Here is a 24459-nt window from a genome sequence, read left to right as displayed (position 1 = left end):
TTTGTGAAGGGAAATCTTGTCTGACTAATCTGATAGAGTTCATAGAGAATTAACAAGCAGGCTGGACAAAGCAGAGGCAGTGGAGGTCATTTAGTTGGATTTCCAGAAGGCATTTGATAAGGTACCACTCATGAGGCTGCTTAACAAGATAAAATCCTATGGTGTTAGAGGAAACATTCTGGCATGGATAGAGGAATGGCTGACAGGCAGGAGGCAGCAAATAGGAAAAAGGGGGCCTTTTCTAGTTGGCTGCCAGTGACTGGCGGTGTTCCTCAGGGGTCAGTATTGAGACTGCTGCTTTTCACATTGTTTGTCAATGATTTAGATTGTGGAACTGATGGATTTATGGCAAAGTTTGCGGATGATAGAAAGATAGGTGGATGGGTAGGTAGTGCTGAGGAAGCAATACGACTGGAGCAGGACTTAGACAAACAGGAATAATGGGCAAACAATGGCAGATGGAATACAGTGTTAGGAAATGTATGATAATGAATTTTGGTAAAAGGAACGATAGTGTGGACTATTATCTAAATGGGGAGAACATTCAAACATCAGAGGTGCAGGGGGACTTAGGAGTCCTTGTGCAAAACTCCCAGAAGATTAATTTACAGGTTGAGTGTGTGGTAAAGAAGTTAGCATTTATTTCAAGGGGAATAGAATATACAAGCAAGAGGATAATGCAAACACATAATAAAGGACACTAGTCAGGCCACATTGGAGTACTGTCAACAGTTTTGGGCTCCATATCTCAGAAAGGATGTGTTGTCATTGGAGAGAGTCCAGAGGAGGTTCACCAGGATGATTCTGGGAATGAAGGGGTTAACATATGAGGAGCATTTGGCAGCTTTCTGCCTGTACTCACTGGAATTTAGAAGAATGAAGGGGATCTCATTGAAACCTAGCAAACGTTGAAAGGACTAGATAAGGTGGATGTGGAGAGGATGCTTCCTATGGTGGGGGTATCCAGAAGTAGAGGGGTGACTTCTTTAAAAGAGGTAAGGAAGAATATTATTAGCCAGACATTGATAGTTTCCTAGTTTCAGGGCATCAAAGGATATAGTGAGAAGGCAGGTTCATGGGATTGAGTGAGATCTGCGATCAGACATGATGGAATGGCGGAGCGGACTCGAAGGGCTAAATAGCCGAATTATGTTCCTAAGTCTTACGGTCTTTGGGCTAAATCAATTCCTCCCAATCTTTGTTCTAAAGCTGGTGTTCCCAACCTGGTGTCCATGGACCCCTTGCTTCATGGTATTGGTTCATGACATAAAAAAAGTTTAGGAGTCCCTTTTGTAAAGGGATGCTGTTCTATTCTGAGGCTGTACCCCATGGCTCTAGACTCTCCCATTATTGCAAACATCTGTTCCACTTCCACTCCATCTAGTCATTCCATGAGATCCTCCTTTTTCTTCTGAATTCAAAAGGGTAGAAGTTCACAGCAATCAAATTCTCCTCAAATGCTCCTCCCTTTCACTCCTGGGGTCAATCTTGTGAATCTCCTCTGGACATGATGGACCAAACAGTTTCATTTCATGCCAAATCACTTGATAAGTTTACTTTCCTTAATGCTCCTTACTATTATAGAGTACCTAGAGAACAATGCCATCATCAAATTGGCTAAAGAAAGTATAATTAAAATTACATTTTCCAGGAATAACTCACCAATGTTACAGATTGTTGAATGCAAGTTTCTAAATGCTTCTTTAAAACATTGTTGTGTCATCATCATCATCATTATGTGCTATGTCAAATGACGTGGGCAATCATGGTCTTTGATCATGATTGTTCTTGGCAAATTTTTCCACAGAAGTAGTTTGCCATTGCCTTCTTTTGGGTAGGGCCTTTACAAAACGGGTGACCCCAGTCATTATCAATACTCTTCAGAGATTGTTTGCTTGGTGTCAGTGGTTGCATTACCAGGACTTGTGACATGCACCAGCTGCTCAGATGACCAACCACCACCTGCTCCCATGGCCTCACGGGACCCTGATTGGGGGACTAAGAAGGATGGCCTGCAGGCTAGTGGAGTGAAGGAGCACTTTACACTCCTTTGATAGAGACATATCTCCACCCCGCCACTCAAACTGTTATGTAGATAATGATAATTCCCTCCTCTTGTCACTTAGCAATGCAGTTGCTTTCTTCAGTATCTCTGCGGAGCAGAAATATAATAAAGAGAAAGATGTCAAAGAAGCCAATGCTTTTATTTTTATGAAGTAATGTAGCCGCTGGAGCCACCCACATATGAACACTGATGTCAACTTAGTTATTTCAGTGCAACCATGTTGTATTTTTGCCCAGTGGGAGAGGGGAGAACAGAGACTACCTGCGGGGGGTGGGGTCTTTGATTATGCTGACTGCTTTACTAAGGCAGCGAGATGTATAGACAGAGTCCGTAGAAGGGGATGCTAGTTCCTGTGACGTACAGAGCTGTGTCCACAACTATCTGTATTTTCTTGTAGTCATAAACAGAACAGTTGCTATATCAGTCATGATACATCTAGATAGGATGTTTTCTACGGTGCATCGATAAAAATTGGGTCAGTGTTGATGGGGATACACCACATTTCATCAGCCTCCTGAGGAAGAAGAAGCATCGATGATGTTTCTTGACTATAGCATCAAGGCTGCAACGGGGCAGGCTAAAGGTGATGTTCACACCTAGGAACTTGAGGATCTCAACCCTCTCAATTTCAGCACCTTTGCTGTAGACAAGAAGATGGGCACTGCCCTATTCCACCCACCCCATGAAGTCTATTGCGATTTTGAGGGAAAGATTGTTGCCATGATACCATGTTACTAAGCTCTCTCCTCCTTCCTGTACTCTGACTCATTGTTACTTGAGCTATGGCCCACTACGGTGGTGTCATCTGCAAACTTGTAGATGGAGTTAGAGCACACATCATGACAGTAGCGAAAGGAGGAGGCCAACGACACAAACGTGAGCTCTAGTGTTGAGAACAAAAGAATGATTAAATAATAAACATGAGAAAATCTGCAGATGCTGGAAATCCAAAGCAACACACACAGAATGCTGGAGGAACTCAGCAGGTCAGGCAGCATCTTGGAAAAATGTAAACAGGGCCGAGACCCTTCTTCAGAAATGAAAAGGAAGGGGGAAGTCACCAGATTAAAAAGGTGGGAGGAGGGAAATGAGGATAACAAGAAGGTGGTAGGTGAGGTCAGGTGGTTGGGAAATGTAAAGTGTTGGAGAAGAAGGAATCTGATAGGAGGGGAGAGTGGACCACAAGAGAAAGGGAATGTTTAAATTTATTTCTTTAGTGAGAAAACTGACCTCCAAATGACAGAAGTTAAATTTTGAGCTGTGGGAGTCTGAATGGCTTGTAGCTAGTGTAAAATCAAGACAGAAGCACCAGGAAATTGGCACCAATGACAATACTGCACTGAGTCATGGTAGTATGGAAAATATGCCATTGATTTTAGAAATGATTCATTGTAAAGGTACCAGTCCACTGATTCCTCGCCTACACTAAAATCCTAAATATTAAACTATCATTTACATAATCATAAACTATATCCTAATTTGAAAATACCATGACCTACACATTCATAAAATTGTTAATAAGTTAACAAGTTAATGGTGCACTGAACATCAGTCTGATATTTAACTATGTCAAATGAGCTAACACTCCCAGATCAATAGGATCAGCCTATCTCCATCATTTACTGAATGTGAAAATGCCAAGAATTGTTTCTGTATGCATGTGTGTATGTATGCACAGGACACTGAGGCATAACGCAGAATGAGAAAGAGGTGGTGGTGGTGCAGAGTGGGCTGGCGGTGGTGCAGAGTGGGCTGGTGGTGGTGCAGAGTGGGCGGCGGCGCAGAGTGGGCGGCGGCGGCGCAGAGTGGGCGGCGGTGGTGCAGAGTGGGCTGGCGGTGGTGCAGAGTGGGTGGCGGTGGTGCAGAGTGGGCTGGCGGTGGTGCAGAGTGGGCGGCGGTGGCAGGCAAGGACATGATATATTAAGAGAAGCGGGGGCAGGCCATTTGTTCCCTCCTGCTTGTTCAGCAATTCACTTACTTCATGGTTGATCTTAGATCTTAGTACATTAAGCCTATATGCCTTGATTCTTTAAATTTACAAAAACCTTTGATCTCTGTCTTGAATATTCTTGGTGACTGACTTACAGACCGAGCAGATGGCTTTTGCATACAGAATTCCTATCTCATCTTGAGCAGCCAATTTCTTAACTTAAAACTGTGATTCATGGTTCTAGAGATATTACCCTTGCACCTATTCATCCAAACACCATAAGAACTTTGAGTGTTCTAATGAGATCAGCTCTTATTCTCCTATAGCTCAGTACAGGACTAACCTGCTTGATCGCTCTTTATAGGAAGATTTCACCTTCATGGATGCCGCATTCCCACTCTCCAAAGCTACTCCAAAAGCTTGGTCACTGCTACACCATTCTGAGGCTTTCTTGTGAAGCCTGGGATTTAATGGGTGCATCTGTGCAGGCTTTCCGTTTCCATTTCCCTTTCTGGCTCCAAGTGGGGAACCGGCACCACAGCCGGCCAGTGCCGTAGTGGCGTCTACACTGGACTTTGAGGCCAGTGGTCGCAGGTTCGAATCCGGCCGGCTTCTTGCATGTTGAGCTAGCAACTTAGCCTCATAAAAAAAGGAAAGGATGCCGCCTGATGTGCTACAAGGTGTGGAAAGCAACCACAGATAACACTTGGGCCTTAGACCCTGTGCACAGTTTTATAGACACCCCAAAAACACTAATAGTTAAAAAACAATTTTAACACTTGGAGTGCAACCTGACCAGTACAGAATGTTTTCCTGGCTTCAACGCTATTGTAAATACCTTAAAGTTGGCAGGAGCATAAACACAATATAGAAATAGTTTCCAGCTACTGAATCTGTTAATCAACTGGCTGATTTTCAACCAGTTCAGATTTAGCTGGTATAGTTTTCCACCTTCTCTAATCAGACTTTTGCACGCTGGATCTTGTAGTCTTGCAATCAAAAATTTAGTAAACAAAGCAGGAAGGATATGCAAGTGTGCTATTGCTGTACCACCTTCCTTGTTAGGAATGCAAGCTCATCTAACATTTCACACACTGTAATTTTCATGAGAACAGTTTGGTTGTTTCTCACACAGTAGTTGAGAGATATATGTGGGGGAGGGATACAATCTGTGGCTAAATATCTTCCAAACTCTAGTTAATGATTGTCATAGAAAACAGAAAAAGAACCTTCAGCCCATCCAGTCAATGCCAAAAACTGCCTACCCCCATCGACCTGCATTGGGACCATAGTTCTCCAAACTTCTCTTAACTGTTGAATTTGAGCTCACGTGCACCACTTATACTGGTAACTCATTCTACACTCTCATGACCTCTGAGTGAAGAAGTTTCCCCTCATGTTCCCCTTAAACTTTTCACCTTTTACCTTTAACCCATGACCTCTAGTTGTAGTCCCACCAGTGGAAAAAGCCTGCTTACATTTACTGCATCTATACCCCGCATAATTTTGTATACCTCTATCAAATCTCCTCTCAATTATCCACTTTCTAAAGAATACAGTCCTAACCTATTCAATCTTTCCTTATAACTCAGGTCCTCCAGACCTGGCAACAGCTTTGTAAATTTTCTCTGTACTCTTTCAAACTTATTTACACCTTTCCTGTAGATAGGTGGCCAAAATTGCACACAGTACTCCAAATTAGGCCTCACCAACATCTCACACAACTTCAACATACATCCCAACTCCTGTACTCAATACTTTGATTTATGAAGGCCAACGTGCCAAAAGCTACCCTTACAACCTCTTATGACGCCACTACCTTCACTGAATTATGGCCCTGTATTCCCAGATCCCTTTGCTCCTCAGGGCCCTACTGTTCACCGTGTAAGTTCACCTACCCTAGTGGGTCCTACCGATGTGCAACACCTCGCACTTATCAGCATTAAATCTGCCTTTTTTTAAAGTACATTTTTCCATCTGATGCACACCTCTCTGCAAGCCATGATAGTCTTCCTCACTATCCACTACAACCCCAATCCGCAAATTTGCTCATCCAGTTAACCACATTACCATCCAAGTCATTGATATAGCTAACAAACAACAATGGACCCAGCACCGATGCCTGTGACGCACCACTAGTCACAAGCCCCCAGTCACAGAGGCAACCCTGTACTACCACTCGCCGACTTCTCCCACAAAACTAATGTCTTATCCAATTTATTACCTCATCTTGAATGCCGAGCGACTGAGCCTTCTTGTCCAAACTCCCATGCGGGACCTTGTCAAATGCCTTGCTAAAGTCCATGTAGACAATTTCCATTGCCTTGCCTTTATCCACTTCCCTGGCACCTCCTTGAAAAACTATATAAGATTGGTTAGACATGACCTACCACGCACAAAGCCATGCTGACTATCCTTAATCAGTCCATGTCTATCCAAATACTTATATATCTGGTCGCTTAGAATACATTCCAATAACTTTCCCATGACTAATACTAGAATCACTGACCTATAATTGCCCGGTTTATGCTTAGACACTTTCTTAAACAGTGGAACAACATTATAGAAACATAGAAAATAGGTGCAGGAGTAGGCCATTCGGCCCTTTGAGCCTGCACCGCCATTTATTATGATCATGGCTGATCACCCAACTCAGAACCCCGCCCCAGCCTTCCCTCCATACCCCCTGACCCCCGTAGCCACAAGGGCCATATCTAACTCCCTCTTAAATATAGCCAATGAACTGGCCTCAACTGTTTCCTGTGGCAGAGAATTCCACAGATTCACCACTCTCTGTGTGAAGAAGTTTTTCCTAATCTCGGTCCTAAAAGGCTTCCCCTCTATCCTCAAACTGTGACCCCTCGTTCTGGAAACGTTCTGGAAGGCTTCCCCTCTATCCTCCAATCCTCTGGTGCCTCTCCTGGTGCCAAGGATGATTTAAATATCTCTGCTAGGGCCCTGGCAATTTCTGCACTTGCATCCCATAGGGTCTGAGGGAACGCCTTGTCTCGATTTGCCTCAAGACAGTAAACACCTCCTCCTCTGTAACCTGTATAGGTCCATGAAGTTGATCCCACTTTGCCTCACTTTTACAGACCCTGTGTCCATCTCGTGAGTAAATACTACTACTACTACATTGACTCAGGCCATGAGTAAATACAGATGCAAAAAAAATTATTTAAGATGTCCCCCATCTGTTTTGGCTCCATACATGGATTACATTCTGATCTTCCAGAGGATCAATTTTGTCCCTTGCTCTTTTTTTTTCCCTTTTTGCTCATAACGTATCTGGAGATTCCCTTAGGATTCTCCTTCACCTTGTCCGCTAGAGCAACTTCATGCCTTCTATTAGGCCTCCGGATTTCTTTCTTAGGAAATTCTTTCTGTCATTGTCTTTGTCGTAGGTTTGGGTTACAGGGTCCTCATATAACTCTCTTGAACAGGGAATAGCATTTTCTTCAGGATGGTAGTAGGAGGAGGAAACAATTGAGGAAAACATACATGTATATTAAAATGGAGAAGGAACTTTACTTAGACACTCAAAAATGCTGGAACCCTGGCCAGAACCCTGCATAAAAACATCTTATAGTAAGTATGGTGCATGCTTACATTTTTTTATGTATGCAACAGTCTTATTTGGCCAAGTGGACACTTTAAATATCTTCCTGTCATCAGCCTTAGCTGGTTGGTTCATTGTCTCTATATCTCTTAAGAAGTTTTAATCATATGTCAATAGTTTACTTCTAATAAGTATTATATAATAGAATAGAACTTTATTGTCATTGCTCATGATAATGAGATAGTGGAATCTTGATTATCGACAAGGATAATGGAACAGCTCGGTCAATTATGTAGCTGTCAGTTCAACACGAATATTCTAAATGCCACTTCTTGATTCCAAACAATTAAACAATGAGGCTATTATAAACACACACACCTATGGTAATCAGGTACTTGCTTGCTAACCTCTGATAATAAGCAAATGACAGGGACTTCTGAGATGCAACTAACTCCAATGTTGTGCTGATCATTTTGGGATCTACACCTTCCCAATCAGGTTTCACAGAAAATGCTGCAACGTAGCACATTTACCAATTGACCAATATATCACCAAAAATAAAGCTTTACTCAACTTTTCTAAAATATTAAATCGATTTTGTCAAGACTGTGCACTATTAAGCTTTCTCTATTCTAATACCCAAGGCTATCACTTAATAATTATTAACCACATTACACAGTGAATGGTATACAATTGAGCCAACATTGCCTTAATTAATTGTGCAATAGAGTAATGAAAAAATAAGTATTAATTCTAAAAATCTTGCATGGTAAAACCAAAACTAAGCAAGTTTCAGTTCAAAAAGGCATCTAAACATAAGACACAAGACTGCTTCCACTCCATCCGCCACTAAAAGCAGGATTTCCCAGTGGCCACCCATTTCAAATCTACTTCCCATTCACATTCTGACATGCCAGTTCACAATAGGGCCATGTTCAGGTTGGAGGAGCAACACCTCATATTCCGTTTGGGTAGCCTCCAAACCAATGGCCTGAACATCGATTTCTCAAACTTCTGGTAACTGACCACCCTCCTCTCCGTCTTCCCCATTCTTGTTTCCTCTCTCACCTTATCTCCTTACCTGCCCATCACCTCCCTCTGGTGCTCCACCCCCTTCCCTTTCTCCCATGGCCTTCTCCCCTCTCCAGCCCTTTATTGCCTCCCCCTCTCCCAGTTTCACCCATCATCTGCCATCTTGTATTTCTGCCTCCCCTCCCTCAACTTCTTATTCTGACTCCTTCCCCCTTCCTTTCCAGTCCTGATGAAGGGTCTCGGCCCAAAAGGTTGACTATTTATTCCTGTTATAAATGCTGCCTGACCTGCTGAGCTCCTCCAGCATATTGTGTGTATTCCTCTAAACGTAATGGGCCAGTTTAGAACAATGACTTAGTTGCATTCAAAATGCAAGAGTAGCATAAATATTTCAACTTCTAAGACCCACGTGAGTAACTCCCAGCACCCAGTCGCTTTAATTTTAACTTCTTTTGTGACACTGTGTCACATCACTTCAAACATATTAGTCTATCCAGGCACAATAGACACAGTGTTGCTTTCTCTTCCCTGGGTCAGGCAAATACTGTAGTCTTCGATTGAGATAATTATCTTGAGGAAAAGAATCTGTTCTTACACCTGAATAGGCCACTAAAATACAAGTACACACCGTAAAATGATGTGCTGAATCTAAATCTGCACACATCTGAAACAATGATCTGTAAATACCTGTATTTTAAGGGGTCGAGAGCTTTATATTACGGGAGGCTTGCTCTTTTCTTCCATTTTGAAAGCCAGATCAGTTAAAACGTGGGATGACAATGCACAGAAACAAAAGTTGGTCAAATTATTTCAGAATTACAATTTCTATTGGCCTGCATTTTTTGGATTCCGAACACCATAGTTCAGGGATGCGCAGCGGTGGGGTCCGCCACTGGTCTGGGCTATTAAACTGGAATAGCAGCCAATAATATTTTGCCTCTGAATTCCTCCCTCTTTCGGAGTGGTTCCATCGTTATATCTGATATCACATTATCTTGACCTTGACTGTGATCATCTGGACTGCAGTGACCGCAGTATAATCACAAAACGTTACGCGAGAGTCTTTCACTAAGCCAAACCTTCTCTCCCCCCAAAGCATCAAACGCCGATCATTTACAAACAACAAGTTGGCAATATAAATCTTGCACCGAAAATTTACAAGCTTCAGCCGTCTGAGGTACCTGAACAGAAACTGATGCTACTGACGGTGGTTGCGGATCTCCGTGACTGGCTGGAGCTGAGATCGTAATCGCGGCTGTCTTCCTCGGACAAGGGGGATTCAGACGAAGGCGATCCTTTCTGGATATGGGAGTAAGGGCGGAGAACCAGTCTGGGGATGCGACTGCGTGGACTTCGCTTCTCTTGCACCTTCTGATTCTACCAGAAATAAAGCGTGCACTTTTATTGATCTCGATTCTGTCGCTAACCAAATTAAACACTCCCCGACAGCAAAAAAAAAATAAGACCAGTTAAACGCAGAAAGATACCTGTTCCATTCCGGAGATGCTTGCATCTATCTAGATGCCAACTAGGTCTGTCTAGAGCGGTGTCTGCAGCTGCCAGTTTCACGCTTCGACATTGCGCGAACAGTAAAGCGCAATTCTGCGCACAGCCCAAAAGGGCGACACCACCACTAGTTTCACTATCGTACTGAATACAAATGCATTTCGCTCCCGGTGATTACATCTCCCAAACCCGGAGAAAAAGCTGCTAATTTCATGACCTCAGTCATTGCGCAAGCCAGTGCGCGGCGCGGTTGCTCCCAAACAAGTCATCAGGCCCACAAACTGACATTTACAGACACATGATGTTCTTAGCAACGCGCTGTATTTAACGTTACACTTCCAAAAATAACGCAATAATCTACCCAAATAACCTGCAATGTCCGATCGCCTTCTCAGACGTAATTTATCTTTTAGTTTGCATTTAAACTAGTCACGTCAGCACCACTTTCTTCCCTGAAAATAGGCGGAATGTTAAAGCGACATTACCTTGTGATAGTCATTTAACGGTCCCATCCCGCCTCTTCCTCCTGGAACCTGTCATTTGGGATGGAAAGAGATACATTAGGCGCATGCGTGTTGCTACAGCGGGGACAGCACACGTGGCAGGGTGCAGGCAGGGCTGAACATCAAACGGAACTCAAAAGGCAGGTTCAGTTCACCTGCAGGACATAGTCGCCCACCTTCGCTCAAAGCCACGCCCGTGGCGTGAAGCTGATGTCGGATTGGACTCGCCCACTTTCACTCAGATTCGGATCCAATCCCTTGCAAACATGACTTTGTATTTAACTCAAGGTGGCATATCTTTTCAGTTTAACTTAAAACTAAAAAAAAAGATTCATTTTCAAAACGTCTATCCTTGGCCATTAGAATAAAATTTCTGGAAGCATAGAATTAGCCATTAGTGACTAATTCAACTGATTTGTGACTGTGACCCATGTCACAGAATCAACACTAGGTATTTGGACATGCCATTGGGATGACCCAGTCAGCTTGAAACCAGTAACATGGAAAGGGTAAGTCCTTCTCCACACCTCTGCCCCACCATTCTGCACCTGTGTGGATCTGTGCACATCATCTAATTCAACCTTTGCCTTTCAGATGGGAAGATGATCAGAGACTTAATCTCCCCAGCTGGATGTAAACCATCTCCTGTGCTCCATACTTCAATTTATGAAGGCCAATGTGTCGAAAGATGTCTTTATAACCTGATCTACCTGTGATGCCGCTTACAAGAAATTAGGGATGAGTATTCCCAGATCTCTCAGTTCTACCCCACTCCTCAGCGCCCAACCCGCACCACTGAAATGCAACACCTCACACTTGTCTGCATTAAATTCCATCTTCCATTTATCAGCTTTTTTTCCCATTTAGTCCAGATCCCACTGAAAGCTTTGATAGTCTTCCTCATTCTCCCCTACCTGATCCCCAATCTTGGTGTCATCCACAAACTTGCTGATCCAGCTTACTGTATTACCAACCAGATAGTTGATAGAGATGACAAACAAGAATGGACACAGCAACGATCCCTGTGGCACACCACTAGTCACAGGCCTCCAGTCACTACCACTATCTGGCTTTATCGATTCTATTTCTGGATTTATTGAGTTTGCCCGCAAGAAGATGTAACAGGTTTGTAGGCGCATATATGTACTTCAATAATAAATTTACTTTGAACTTTGAACTTTGGCTTCTCCAGCAAAGCCAATGTCTAATCCAATTTATTACCTCATCCTGAATACAAAGTGACTGAACCTTCTAGACCAACCTCCCATGTGAGACCTAGTCAATGGCCTTACTAAAGTCCATGAGGACAACATCCATAGCCTTGTCTTCTTTGAAAAACTCTGTAAGATTGGTTAGACACCACTAATGTCCCTGTTTACTATTCCTAATCTGGCCTTCCATCGAAATACTTACATATCCAGTCTCCTAGAATACCTTCCAGTAACTTATAGACTGATGTCAGGTTCAGCAGCCTATAATTTCCTTATTGGTTATTAGAGCTGTTCTTATATAACAGAACAACATTGGCTATCCTTCAATTCTCTGGCACCTCACCCATGGCTAAAGACCTTTCAAGTATCTCTGCTCGGGGCCCTCCAATTCCTGCACTTTCCCACAGAATCTGAGGGAGCACCTTGTCTGGCCCTGGGGATTTATCCACACGAATTTGCCTCAAGACAGCAAAAGCTTCCTCTTCTGTAATCTGTATACGGTCCATGACCTCACTGCTGCCTTGCTTCACTTTCATAGACTCTGTGTCCATCTCCTGAGTAAATAAAGATGCAAAAAATCCATTTAAGATCTCCCCCATCTCTTATGGCTCCATGCATGGTTGACCACTCTGATCTTGCAGGAGGGGCAGGACTGGTAGTTCAATGTTACAGGCAACACACATAAAAGTTGCTGGTGAACGCAGCAGGCCAGGCAGCATCTCTAGGAAGAGGTACAGTCGACGTTTCAGGCCGAGACGCTTTGTTAGGACTTCCTAGAGATGCTGCCTGGCCTGCTGCATTCACCAGCAACTTTTATGTGCGTCGCTTGAAATTCCAGCATCTGCAGATTTCCTCGTGTTTTCTTTTGGCCCTCCTGATTTCCTTCTATAAGTGTTCTCTTGCATCTCTTATACTCCATAAGCACCTCATTTATTCCTTCTTGCCTATACCTCCTTCTTAATCAAGGCTTAAATATCTCTCAAAACCAAAGTTCCCTAAACCCGTTGTCCTTGCCTTTTATTCTGAAAATCTGATAATAAAGTTATTTTGAACTTGGAATCAGAACAATTAATATAGATTCCAAATGTTTTCTTCTACGTCTTGCCTATTTTAATGTCTGTCAAATACCAATTAAATATAGTAATTGTCTCTGATTCCACCACCTCCTCTGGCAAACATCAACCACTCTCTGTGTAAAGAAACACTATTGTTCTGGGAACCAGATTGCCAGGACAGAGAGTGGAGTGGTTGTGGAGAAAGAGGTTGTTAAACCTACATACAAAATCAAGAATCAAAAGATTGATCACGGTGGGACTAGTATTCTGAGATGCGTACGTATTGTAGGAAAGGCGGATAAGCTTAGGGCATGGATCAGCATGTGGAATTATGACATTGTAGCCATTAGTGAGACTAGTTTGCAGGAGGGGCAGGACTGGTAGCTCAATGTTACAGGCAACACACATAAAAGTTGCTGGTGAATGCAGCAGGCCAGGCAGCATCTCCAGGAAGTCCAGAGGAAGCGTCTTGGCCCGAAACGTCGACTGTACCTTTTCGTAGAGATGCTGCCTGGCCTGCTGCGTTCACCAGCAACTTTTATATGTGTCGCTTGAAAGTCCAGCACCTGCAGATTTCCTCGTGTCAATGTTACAGGGTTCCATTGTTTTAGATGTGATAGAGCGGGAGGGATTAAAGGGGGAAGGGTGGCATTACTAGTCAGGGAAATATCACAGCAGTGTTCGGCATAGACCGGAGATCTTGTCTAGTAAGGATTTATGGATAGAAAAGTACAACCACATTAATAGGATTATATTATAGACCACCAAACAATCCATGGGATTTAGAACAGCAAATTTATAAGAGATCACGGACTGTTGCAAGAAACACAGGGTTTTGTTAGTATGTGATTTTAACTTTCGACATATTGACTGGGGCTCCCATATTGTAAAAGGACTGGATGGGAAAGAGTTTGTTAAATGTGCTTGGGGAAGTTTCCTTAATCAGTCCATTGAAGTCCCAACTAGAGAGAGTGCGAAACTAGATCTCCTATTAGGGACTGAGGACAGTGACAGATGTTTGTGTAGGGGAACACTTTGCATCTAGTGATCATAATGCCATTGGTTTCAAGGAAATTATGGAAAAGGATTGGTTTGGTCCTCGAATTGAGAAGCTGAATTGGAGAAAGGCCAATTTTAATGGTATCAGAAAGGATCTGGCAAGTGTGGATTGAGACAGTTTTTTTTGGCAAAGGTGTAGTTGGTAATTGGGGGGCTTTCAAAAGTGAAACTTTGAGAATAAGGAGTTTATTAAAAGGGCAGGATAACAGGTTTATGGAATGTTAGTTTCCGATAAATATTGAGACCCTGGTTAAGGAAAAGAAGGAGATGCATGGCAAGTATAAGCAGGCAGGAAACCGGTGACCTTGTGATAACTGTACCAATTATCTGGTTAATGAGTGAATGGGAGCAGTTGGAGGGTGAGAAAACAGGCAAAAAATCATTGAAGCTTCAGAATGCGGAGTATTAGAACAAAGCCAGCAGGCTGTAGTGGACACTTCCTCCATTCCCAGAGAGAGAGAAAAAAATCAATGGAAAAATAATCAAATTTAGCTAAAGTTACGGATGGGTGATTGATACAGACTGAAAACTGAAAACTCAAGTCGCCAAAAGTTGCAGAATTCAATATTAAAATTTCCCAGTCATATTGCTTGAGTCACTCAGGAGAAATTGAAGAAAAACAAAACAAAGCATTGCATTGTAGATCAAACATACTAAGAATTGAAAGGCAGAATCCACCTGGACAGGTTGAAAGAAAAGGAGGGCAGCTGTTATGTAGCAAGATGCTACAGGGCATCAAATTGTGGGAGGGAAGTAGAAAAACAAGTCTTTCTGAAAATCTATGACAGATACACAGGCTATCAAAGCTTGACCGGCCTGAAAAATGGGTTAAGAAATGGCAAATGGAATTTATTGCAGTCAAATGTGAGGTGTTCAAAGTTCGAACTTCAAAGTAAATTTAATTATCAAAGTACATATATGTCACCATACACAACACTGGGATTCATTTTCCTGTGGGCATACTCAGCAAATCTATAAAACAGTAACTATAGCAGGATCAATGAAAGATCAACCAGAGTGCAGAAGGCAACAAAATGTGCAAATGCAAATATAAGTAAATAGCAATAAATAATGAGAGCATGAGATGAAGACTTCTTGAAAGTGACATCATTGGTTGTGGGAATATTTCAATGATGGGGCAAGTGAAATTCAGTGTTGCACTTTGGGAGGAAAAACCAAAGTAGGACTTACATAGTGAACGGTAGGGCGCTGAGGAGTGCAGTAGAACAGAGGGCTTGTTTCTGTGCTGTCATGTTTTGTGACTTGATGGGCCAAATGGCCTAATTCTGTTCCTCCATCTTATGGTCTTACATTGATCAAATTTACTGCCACAATTGTGATTAAAAGCTGAAAAACAGAACCCGTCTGTACGGATTTACGTAAAAAGAGGGGAGTTGTTATGTAGCAAAATACTACAGGGCATGAAATTGTGGGAGGAAATTAGAGAAACAAATCCTTATGAAAACCTAAAAGGTATTAAAGACAATAATGCAGTTAATATATTTATAGATTGTGACGAAAGAAGTGAGAAGAGTAAGCTCTGGAGGGATTTCCCCAGATGTATCCAGCTCTTCAAGGACCATGTTCTGGAAACCTATGTTCATGTTTCAGGAGGTAAACAGTGCTGACAAGCCATTACTTATCACCAAAATTTGATTGTCCTTGGTGAATCATCTTAATAAACCATTGAAGTTGTTGTAGTAAAAGTATTTCCATACTGTTGGTGAGAAAGAGTTTAAGTAGGCTGGTGTAAATCCATGGGATTGCAGGGGAATTCCACATGGATAGCACCTGAAGTCAGGATCGAAACCTAGTTATAGGGACTGTGAAAGGGCAACGTAACTACTCTATCATATTGTGATACCTTGTTGTATGACCTGTAAGCAAGTAAGGATCAAGCACATATAGTACGGCGTTGAGTGGGATCGGGGTTAGCCATGATGGAATGGCAGAGCAGACTCCATGGGTTAAATGGCCTAATTCTGCTCCTATGTTTTATGGTATTATGGTTTAAATAGTTTTGCAGTCAAAGCCAGCCGTGGCAATATCAATGCTAATTTCTTGCAGTTCAGTTTTGAGTGCAGAATTCAGTAGTTTTTGTGGTAAATTGAGTAAATCTGATTATGATTAAACCATAATTTAAAGGGACATCTGGGACAGCTTATCCACGCAAAGGGTGTTGCGTATTGGGAAGGAGCCTCCAGAAATAATGGTTGAGGCAGGCATATTAGCAACAGTTAAAAGCCATCTAGTTAGGTACATGAATGGGAGAGGTATGGAAGGCCTCCTTCAAAAAGAGGTTTTGAAGGGCCAAGTGTGGGCAGTTGGAACAAGCTTGCTGGATATCACTGTACTGAACGCAACTGAATTCTGCACTCAAAACTGTACTGCAAGAAATTAGCATTGATACCGCCATGACTGGCTTTGACTGTGAAACTATTTGCCTGATCCTTACTTGCTTCCAGGTCAGACAAGGTATCACAATATGACAGAGTAGTTATGTCGCCTTTTCACAGTCCCTACAACCTGGATTCAACCTGGCATGAACCAGTTGGGGCCAGTATAACAGCATTTAAGAAACACTTGGATAGGTACAGTACATGGCTGGATAAGAGTTGAATGCTAGATATTGGAACTATGTGGGCACAGTGGATGGCATTGGGCTGAAGAGCCTGTATTTGTGTTTTTTTGCTCTATGACTTTATGACTACTGAATATTGAATGACCCTGATAGAGTGGACATTGAGAGCTCCTTTCCAATAGTGGAGGAATTTAGAACCAGTGGGCAGAGCCTCAGAACACGAGGACGCCCATTCAGATCAGAGATGAGGAGAAATTTCTTTCACCAGAGAGCAGCGAGTCTGTGGAATTTGTTGCCACAGATGGCTGTGGAGCACAAGTCAAATAAGTTATGAAGATGTACTTAAAGTGGAGGTTGATAGCTTCTTGATTAATAAAGGCGTGAAAAGATACGGGCAGAAGACAGGAGAATGGGGTTGAGAGGGATAGTAAATCAGCCATGATTGAATGGTGGAGCAGACTCGATGGGCTGAATGGCCTAATTCTGCTCCATATTTTACGGTCTTTCTGGGTTTATACCTAGCAACAATGAAGAAACAACGATATTACTTTCATGCTGGAAGGAATTTGCAACTCGGAGGAGAACCTCCAGGTGGTGGTATGGAGTACATTTCAGCACGACCATAGTATAAACTGGTTGAAAATAGTTGTGAAATAACACAAAAGTGAAGATTCTAAATGGAAGGACATTATCAGCATATATTTGAAAATGGATCTGGCCATGAAAGAACAGAAACAAACACTATCTAGTAATGTAGAGGCAATGGGGTCAAATTCAGAACATAGAACTTTACAGCCCAATACAGGCTCTTTGGCAAATGATGTTGTGCCGACCTTGCAACTTTAAGATCAATGTAACCCTTCCCTTCTACATAGCCCTCTATTTTTTCTGTCTTCCACATGCCTATCTAAAAGTTTCTTAAATGTCCCTAATGCATCTGCCTCTACCACCACCCCAGGCACGGTGTTCCATCCACCCACCATTCTCTGTGTAATGAACTTACTATGGCATCCCCCCCTCTACTTTCCTCCAATCACCTTAAAAGTATGCCCCCTTGTATTAGCCATTTCCACCTTGGGGAAAAAAAGGTCTCTGGCTATCCACTCCAACTCTGTCTCTTAGCATCTTGTACACAAGTCCCACTCATCCTCCCTTGCTCCAAAGAGAAAAGCCCCAGCTCGCTCGCCCTATATTGATAAGAACTTCAGATAGTTCACCCATAAATCAGATGTAGTATATTTATATGAGCTGAAAAGAAAAAGCACCCAAAGACATAAGTCCTTTGATGACCAAATAAATTGCAAATAAAAGGAGCTCTTGAATACATTACAGGTTCACAGGATGATGAAGAATTGTGCAGAATAGAACGAAAAAAGGATTGGGGGACTGGATTGGAATCAGTATCAAAGAATTTAGCATTAAATATTTACAGTAAACCTTTGATAGTCTGACAAGCTCAGGATTTAGGTAGTGCCTAACAAGTAGATATTCCAACACAGTTAATTAACTTCTTTTTAATGGTACACAGTAGAATAACGAATTTCCCAAAAAACCTGCTAGATCTGAAGGAAGCACAGGAAAAAGGCTCTGGTAAGTTTGAAGGACGCTCAAGAAAAAGAATCAGGCCAGTTAGAAGGGAACAAGGGAACAAAGAGCCCACTGTGTGGGCACTGCTGGCATTGTTAGGAACTGCTCTGGGAGAACGAACACTCAAGAAGTTGGTTAATGGTGATTATTGGAGGGGATGTGTGTGGGTGGGAGGAAAGAAAGGGGCTTGTTTTGTTGCTTGTTACGTTCTGTGTTGTTCTGTTGAACATTGTGGGCATGCCCTGGTGACGCCGGAGTGTTTGATGACAGTTGCCGGCTGCCTCCAGCACATTCATAGGTTGTGCTGGTTATGACCACAAACAGTGCATTTCACTGTATCTTTCGATCGCTAAATAAATCTGAATTTGAATCTGAGTAGGTGTGACAAATAAATCGTAATCTGCGTAGATGGGGAGGGCAGCAAACATTAGCTGGTGAGCTAGAAACTGAATGATTGGAATTTTGTACAGCAGGTTATTGCAACTTAACATTGAGTAACTATATTTCATTAGGAGTTTGAGATTTGGTATGTCACCAAAGACACTTGCAAATCTCTACAGATGTATCGTGGATAGCTTTCTAACTGGGTGCATTACCATCTGGCAGTGTGGTGGTGGGGGCACTGCACAGGATCAAAATAAGCTGCAAAAAGTTGTAAACTCACTCAGCTCCATCATGGGCTCCCCAGCATCCAGGACATCTCCAAGGAGCGGTGCCTCAAAAAGGTGGCAGCCATCATTAAGGACCCCCATCACCCAAGACATGCCCTTTTCTCATTGCTATCATCAGGTAGGAGGTACAAGAGCCTGAAGGTGCACACTCAGCGATTCAGGAACAGCTTCTTCCTGCCTGCCATCAGATAGCTGAATGGACATTGAACCTATGAACACCACCTCACTGCTTTTTAAGCACGACTTACTTAAAGACTGTACAGCCCAGCTAACAGAAGAGGTGCTGACTGATATATTCAACATCTCTCTGGAACAGTCCACTGTCCCCTTGGTTTTCAAGGTGGCAGCCATCATTCCAGTGCCAAAGAAGGTGACGGTAACCTGCCTAAATGAGCATCATCCAGTGACATTAACATCAACCATTACGAAATGCTTTGAGCAGCTGGTCATGGAGCACATTAAAGCCTTACTCCAGCTCCATTAGCCCCTTTCCACTTTGCCTATCACTCAAATCAATCCAGTGAGGATACAATAGCCTCTGCCCTCCACTCTGTCCTGTCCCACCTGGAAATGGGGCCTCATATACTAGACTGCTGTTTATAGACTTTAGTTCAGCATTCAACACCATCATACCCCAGAAACTATAAGACCATAAGGTATAGGAGCAGAAGAAGGCTATTGAACCCATCAAGAACACTCCGCCATTCAATCATGGGCTGATCCAATTCTTCCAGTCATCCCAACTCCCCTGCCTTCACCCCATACTCTTTGATACTCTGGCTAATCAAGAACCTATCTACCTCTAACTTAAATGCACCCAGTGACTTGGCCTCCACAGCCGCTTGCGGCAACAAATTCCACAGATTTACCACCCTTTGACTAAAGTAATTTCTCTGCATCTCAGTTCCAAATGGACATCCTTCAATCCTGAAGTCGTGCCCTCTTGTCCGAGACTCCCCTGAAACTGATGGGGAAACTGTCCTTGCTGGGCCTCAACACCTCCTTCTGCAACTGAATCCTGGACTTCTTAACAGAAAGGCCACAGTCAGTCCATGAGGACGGCAACGTCTCTAGTCCAATTACTCTGAGCACTGGCACTACCCGGGGCTGTGTGCTCAGTCCGCTGCTGTTCGCACCGCTGATGTACGACTGTGTCGTAGGATCCAGCTTAAACCGTGTCATCAGGTTTGTGGATGGCACAACAGTGGTTGGCCTCATCAATAACACTGATGAGTCGGATCACAGAGAGGAAGTGGAGACACTGGTGGACTGGTATGAAAACAGCAACCTAAGTCTGAATGTGGAGAAGACCAAGGAAATCATTGTGGGCTTCAGGATTGTGCAGATGAACCATCCCCCTCTACGAATACATGGCTCCTCCATAGAGAGAGTTAAGTGCATCAAGATCCTGGGAGTTCACATCTCCGATGACCTCACCTCCCTGAATAACAAGGCACTGTGGCATCTCCACTTCCAAGGGAGATTGAGAAGAGTGAGGCTCTCTCACCATCTTAACTGCATTTTACAGGGGCATCATTGAGAGCATCCTGACAAGAAGCATCTCCATCTGGTATGGGAGCAGCTAAGCATTGGACCCTACAAAGGACTATGAGGAAAAAATGAGAGAACCATAGCGTCTCCCTGCCATCATGAAGGACATTTATCAGGAGCGCTGCATTTGCAGGGCCTTTTGTATTATTAAGGATCCCACTCATCCATCCTCTTTGACTTTCTACCATCAGGCAGGAGACTACGATGCATCTGAACAAGAATGGTTAGGAAGGGAAACAGTTTCTTCCCCCAGGCCATTAGGCTATTGAATTCAAAGTGTCACTGGTTAATCTGTTCTGTACCTTACAATATTTAATTTATGTACTTTAGTTTGTTTATTTATGTGTAATCCATCTGTAGATTCCACCATTACTTTCATAAGTTATATGTGATGTGTGTATTATGTATACTACAGTACTTTACACCCTGATTTGGAGAACCACCTTTACGGTATACATCTGCGGTATATGGTTAAATGACAATAGACTTGACTTGAATTTAATTTTTATATATATACTTACTGTAACTCACAGTTTTTATTATTATGTATTGCAATGTACTGCTGGCACACAACAACAAATTTCATGACATTTGCCGATACTATGTCATTGTAATTTGCCTATCGCCACCATAGGTCTGCAGCAGGTGCAATCTCAATGGCTTTTCACACAGCCTTAGATCACCTAGACAATACAAACACCTATGTCAAGATGCTGTTCGTTGACTCTAGCTCAGTGTTTAACACCATCATTCCCACATTAATCAGGAACTTATTATTAATAAGTTACAGAACTGAGGCCTCTGTACCTCCCTCTACAATTGGATCCTTGACTCTCAAACTGGAAGACCACAATCTGTGTGGATTGGTGATAATATCTCCTCCTCAATGCTGGTGCACATCAGTGGTATATGCTTAGCCCACTACTCTACTCCCTCTATACCCATGACTGTGTGGCTAGGTATAGCTCAACTATCATCTATAAATTTGCTGATGATACAACAATTGTTGATAGAATCTCAGATGGAAATGAGAGTGTGTGCAGAAGTGAGATATACCAGCTAGTTTAGTGGAGAGTGAGCAATTTCAAGTTCCTGGGTGTCAAGACCTCTGAGAATTCAACCTGGTCCCAACATATTGATGCAGCTATAAAGAAGTCAAGACAGTGGCTATATTTCATTAGGAGTTTGAAGAGATTTGGTTTGTCAACTAGAACACTTGGAAACTTGTGTGGATATACTGTGAAGAGCACTCTGACAGGCTGCATCACTGTCTGATATGGGGTGGCTACTGCACAGGACCAAAAGTCGTAAAATTAGTCAGCTACGTCTTGGGTACTGGCCTACATAGTACCCAAGACATCTTCAAGGAGCGGTGCCTCAGAAAAGTGACGTACATTATTAAGGACACCCATCACCCCAGACATGCCCTCTTCTCATTGCTACCATCAGAAAGCAGGTACAGAAACGTGAAGGCACACACGCAATGATTCGGGAACAGCTTCGTCCCCTCTGCAGTAAGATTCCTAAATGGACATTGAACCCATGAACTTAGCTCATTTATAAAAAATATATATTATTTCAGTTTTTGCACTATTTTTAATCTATTCAATATTCAATACATACTATAATTGATTGATTAATTGATTTATTGATTTATTTATTTATTCTTTCTATATTATCATGTATGGCATTGAACCACTGCTGCTAAGTTAACAAATTTCACGACACATGCCAGTGATAATAAACCTGATTCTGATTCTGATGCAGGTTAATAGAGGACAATATAATATTATATGAATGTATGCAGAATGGTGATTAGAAGAGACCAGACAGCTTCTGAGAGCCAAAGTGCTATATAAGTAGGCCTCACCCATCTTCCCTCTTTTTTTAATTTCCTTTCACGGGATGTAAACATCACAGTCAAGGCCACATTTTATTGAACTGCCTCTGTAATTAAACCTTGTTGGACAATTGTAGAGGGCAGTTAAATGTCAGATCAGGTAAGAAGAGATTTTTGAATCTAAAGGACATTATTGAAGCAGAGAGATTTTATAACATGCTGGTCACTTCATGGTCAACATTGCCAACAGTACATATTTATTCTAGATTATTTAATTAACTAAATCCAATTTTCCAAGCTATCGACGTGGAATTTGAACGTTTATTTATCCAGGCCTCTGGAAGGTTATTTAACATGGTCCATAGTACTTAAAGATGAACTCACTACATTCATCCAAGTAAAATCAGAATTAGGTGTATTAGCACTGATATATGAGGTGAAATGTGTTGTTGTGCAGCAGCAGTACAGTGCAATACATTAAAAATGACTGTACGCTACAATGAAATATATAAAAAGTATGTGCATAAAGAGTGTGTCCATCAATATTTGCTGCACATCTCCGTGGCACCTCGATTTTTGTTACAGATACTGTAGCTACCACTTTGAAGGTTCTGTTTGAAGGCTCTGACCCATTGATCTCCACAGTAATAAAGTGGCAGCTACGATGTCTTCAGGCAGCTGCTGCATTGGAAAACACACATAGTGTTTTAGAATACTAAAATGGGGAGAAACTGCCTTGGTGAAATTTGTTAAAAAGAAAGGTAAATTCCTTTGATGTAGTAATTTGTAATAGGCGCTACAGTTGGGAATTTAGGCTAAAGGGAGCACATGTTTATCACATCAACTTTGGGGTGAAATCAAATTTCTAAACATCTCAATAGACAGATCACTTGGCACACAGGGGATGTAGAAGCACTACCTTTCAGTGTCAGTAATCTGGGTTCAGTCCTGATCTAGGGTGCTGCCTATGTGGTGTTTGCATGTTTTCATGTGACTATGTGGGTTTTCTGGCTTCCTCCTCTGTCCCAAACAAGTGTGAACTGGTAAGTTAATTAGCCAAACTAAATTGACCTTAGCGTGTGCAGGTGGTAGAAGCTGGAGGATTTGAGAATGTGGAATTAATGTGGCAATGGTTGAAGACTGCGTGGCCCAAAAAGTCAGTTTCCATGGTGTCTCTCAATAATATTATAACTCTAAGAACATTCAATTTTCAGTTTTTCTCAGACTGTATAAGAACATATAATGATCTTGGTAACACAAAATGCTGGAGGAACTCAGCAAGTCAGGCAGCATCTATGGAAATGAATAAAGAGTTGACTTTTCGGGCCGAGACCCTTCTTCAGGACTGGAAGGGAAGGGGAAAAGTGCCAGAACAAGAAGGTGGGGTAGGGGAAGGAGGATAGCTGGATGGTGATAGGTGAAGCCAGGTGGGTGGGAAAGGTCAAGGGCTGGAGAAGAAGGAATCTGATATGAGGAGAGTGGACCAAAGGAGAAAGGGAAAGGAACCCTGGGTGAGGTGAAAGGCAGGTGAGAAGAGGTAAGAGGCCAGAGAGCAGAACAGAAAAAGAGGGGAGGGGGGAGGCAGTATTTTTTACCAGAAGGAGAAACTGCTATTCCTGAAATCAGGTTGCAGGCTACCCAGACAGAATACAAGGTGTTGCTTCTCCACCCTAAGGGTGACCTCTTCTTGGCACAAGAGGAGGCTGTGGACTGACATGAGGAAATGGGAATGGGAATTAAAATGTTTGGCCACTGGGAAGTTCCACTTTTGGCAGATGGAGTGGAGGAGCTCGATGAAGCCATCCCCCAATTTACTACGGGTCTCACCAATGAAGAGGAGGCTACATTGTAGCACCAGACACAATAGACGACTCCAGCAGATTCACGGGTGAAGTGTTGCCTAAACTGGAAGGACTGTTTGGGGCCCTAAATGGGGTTGAGGCAGGAAGTGAATGGGCAGCTGATCTTGGCATTTGAGTTACTGCTCTTTCTGTTACGTACAAACGTTCTATTTGTAGAAATACCTTGCATATTATTGAAGTTTGCACCTAAGACATAGGAGCATAATTAGGCTATTTGGCCCACTGAGGCTGCTCCACTATTCCGTCATGCCTGGTTTATCATCCCTCTCAACCCTATGCTCTTGTCTTCTCTCCATAACCATTAATGCCTTTACTAATCAAGAACTTATCATCCTTTGCTTTAAATATACACATGGCACAAAGCTTGGAAATTAACAAACTGGAAGATAGATGACAGCAACATTTAGCAGTCTAATCATACTTTTGAATTGGATTGCAATAAATGGC

General features: G+C 42.6%; 1 protein-coding gene across 4 annotated transcripts in view; it reads right to left on the bottom strand.

The window, feature by feature from the left end:
- Nucleotides 1-24459, bottom strand: part of sybu (syntabulin (syntaxin-interacting)) — a 133135-nt gene that overhangs the window by 85944 nt on the left and 22732 nt on the right. For 3 of the 4 annotated variants that reach the window (XM_072252742.1, XM_072252732.1, XM_072252761.1), the window contains exons 2-3: nucleotides 10578-10625; nucleotides 9768-9963 (exon numbers count right to left, since the gene is read on the bottom strand). In XM_072252742.1, the coding sequence (XP_072108843.1) occupies nucleotides 9768-9963; nucleotides 10578-10604 (223 nt within the window). In that variant the 5' untranslated portion in view covers nucleotides 10605-10625. Of the gene's footprint in view, nucleotides 1-9767; nucleotides 9964-10073; nucleotides 10262-10577; nucleotides 10626-24459 lie in introns of those variants that run through there. The other variant, XM_072252752.1, reaches the window with a different exon arrangement.

Source organism: Mobula birostris, chromosome 1 (assembly GCF_030028105.1).
Source record: "Mobula birostris isolate sMobBir1 chromosome 1, sMobBir1.hap1, whole genome shotgun sequence".
NCBI lineage: Eukaryota > Metazoa > Chordata > Chondrichthyes > Myliobatiformes > Myliobatidae > Mobula > Mobula birostris.
Note: the sequence above shows the minus strand (reverse complement) of the source record. Positions and strands in the feature narration are given on the sequence as shown.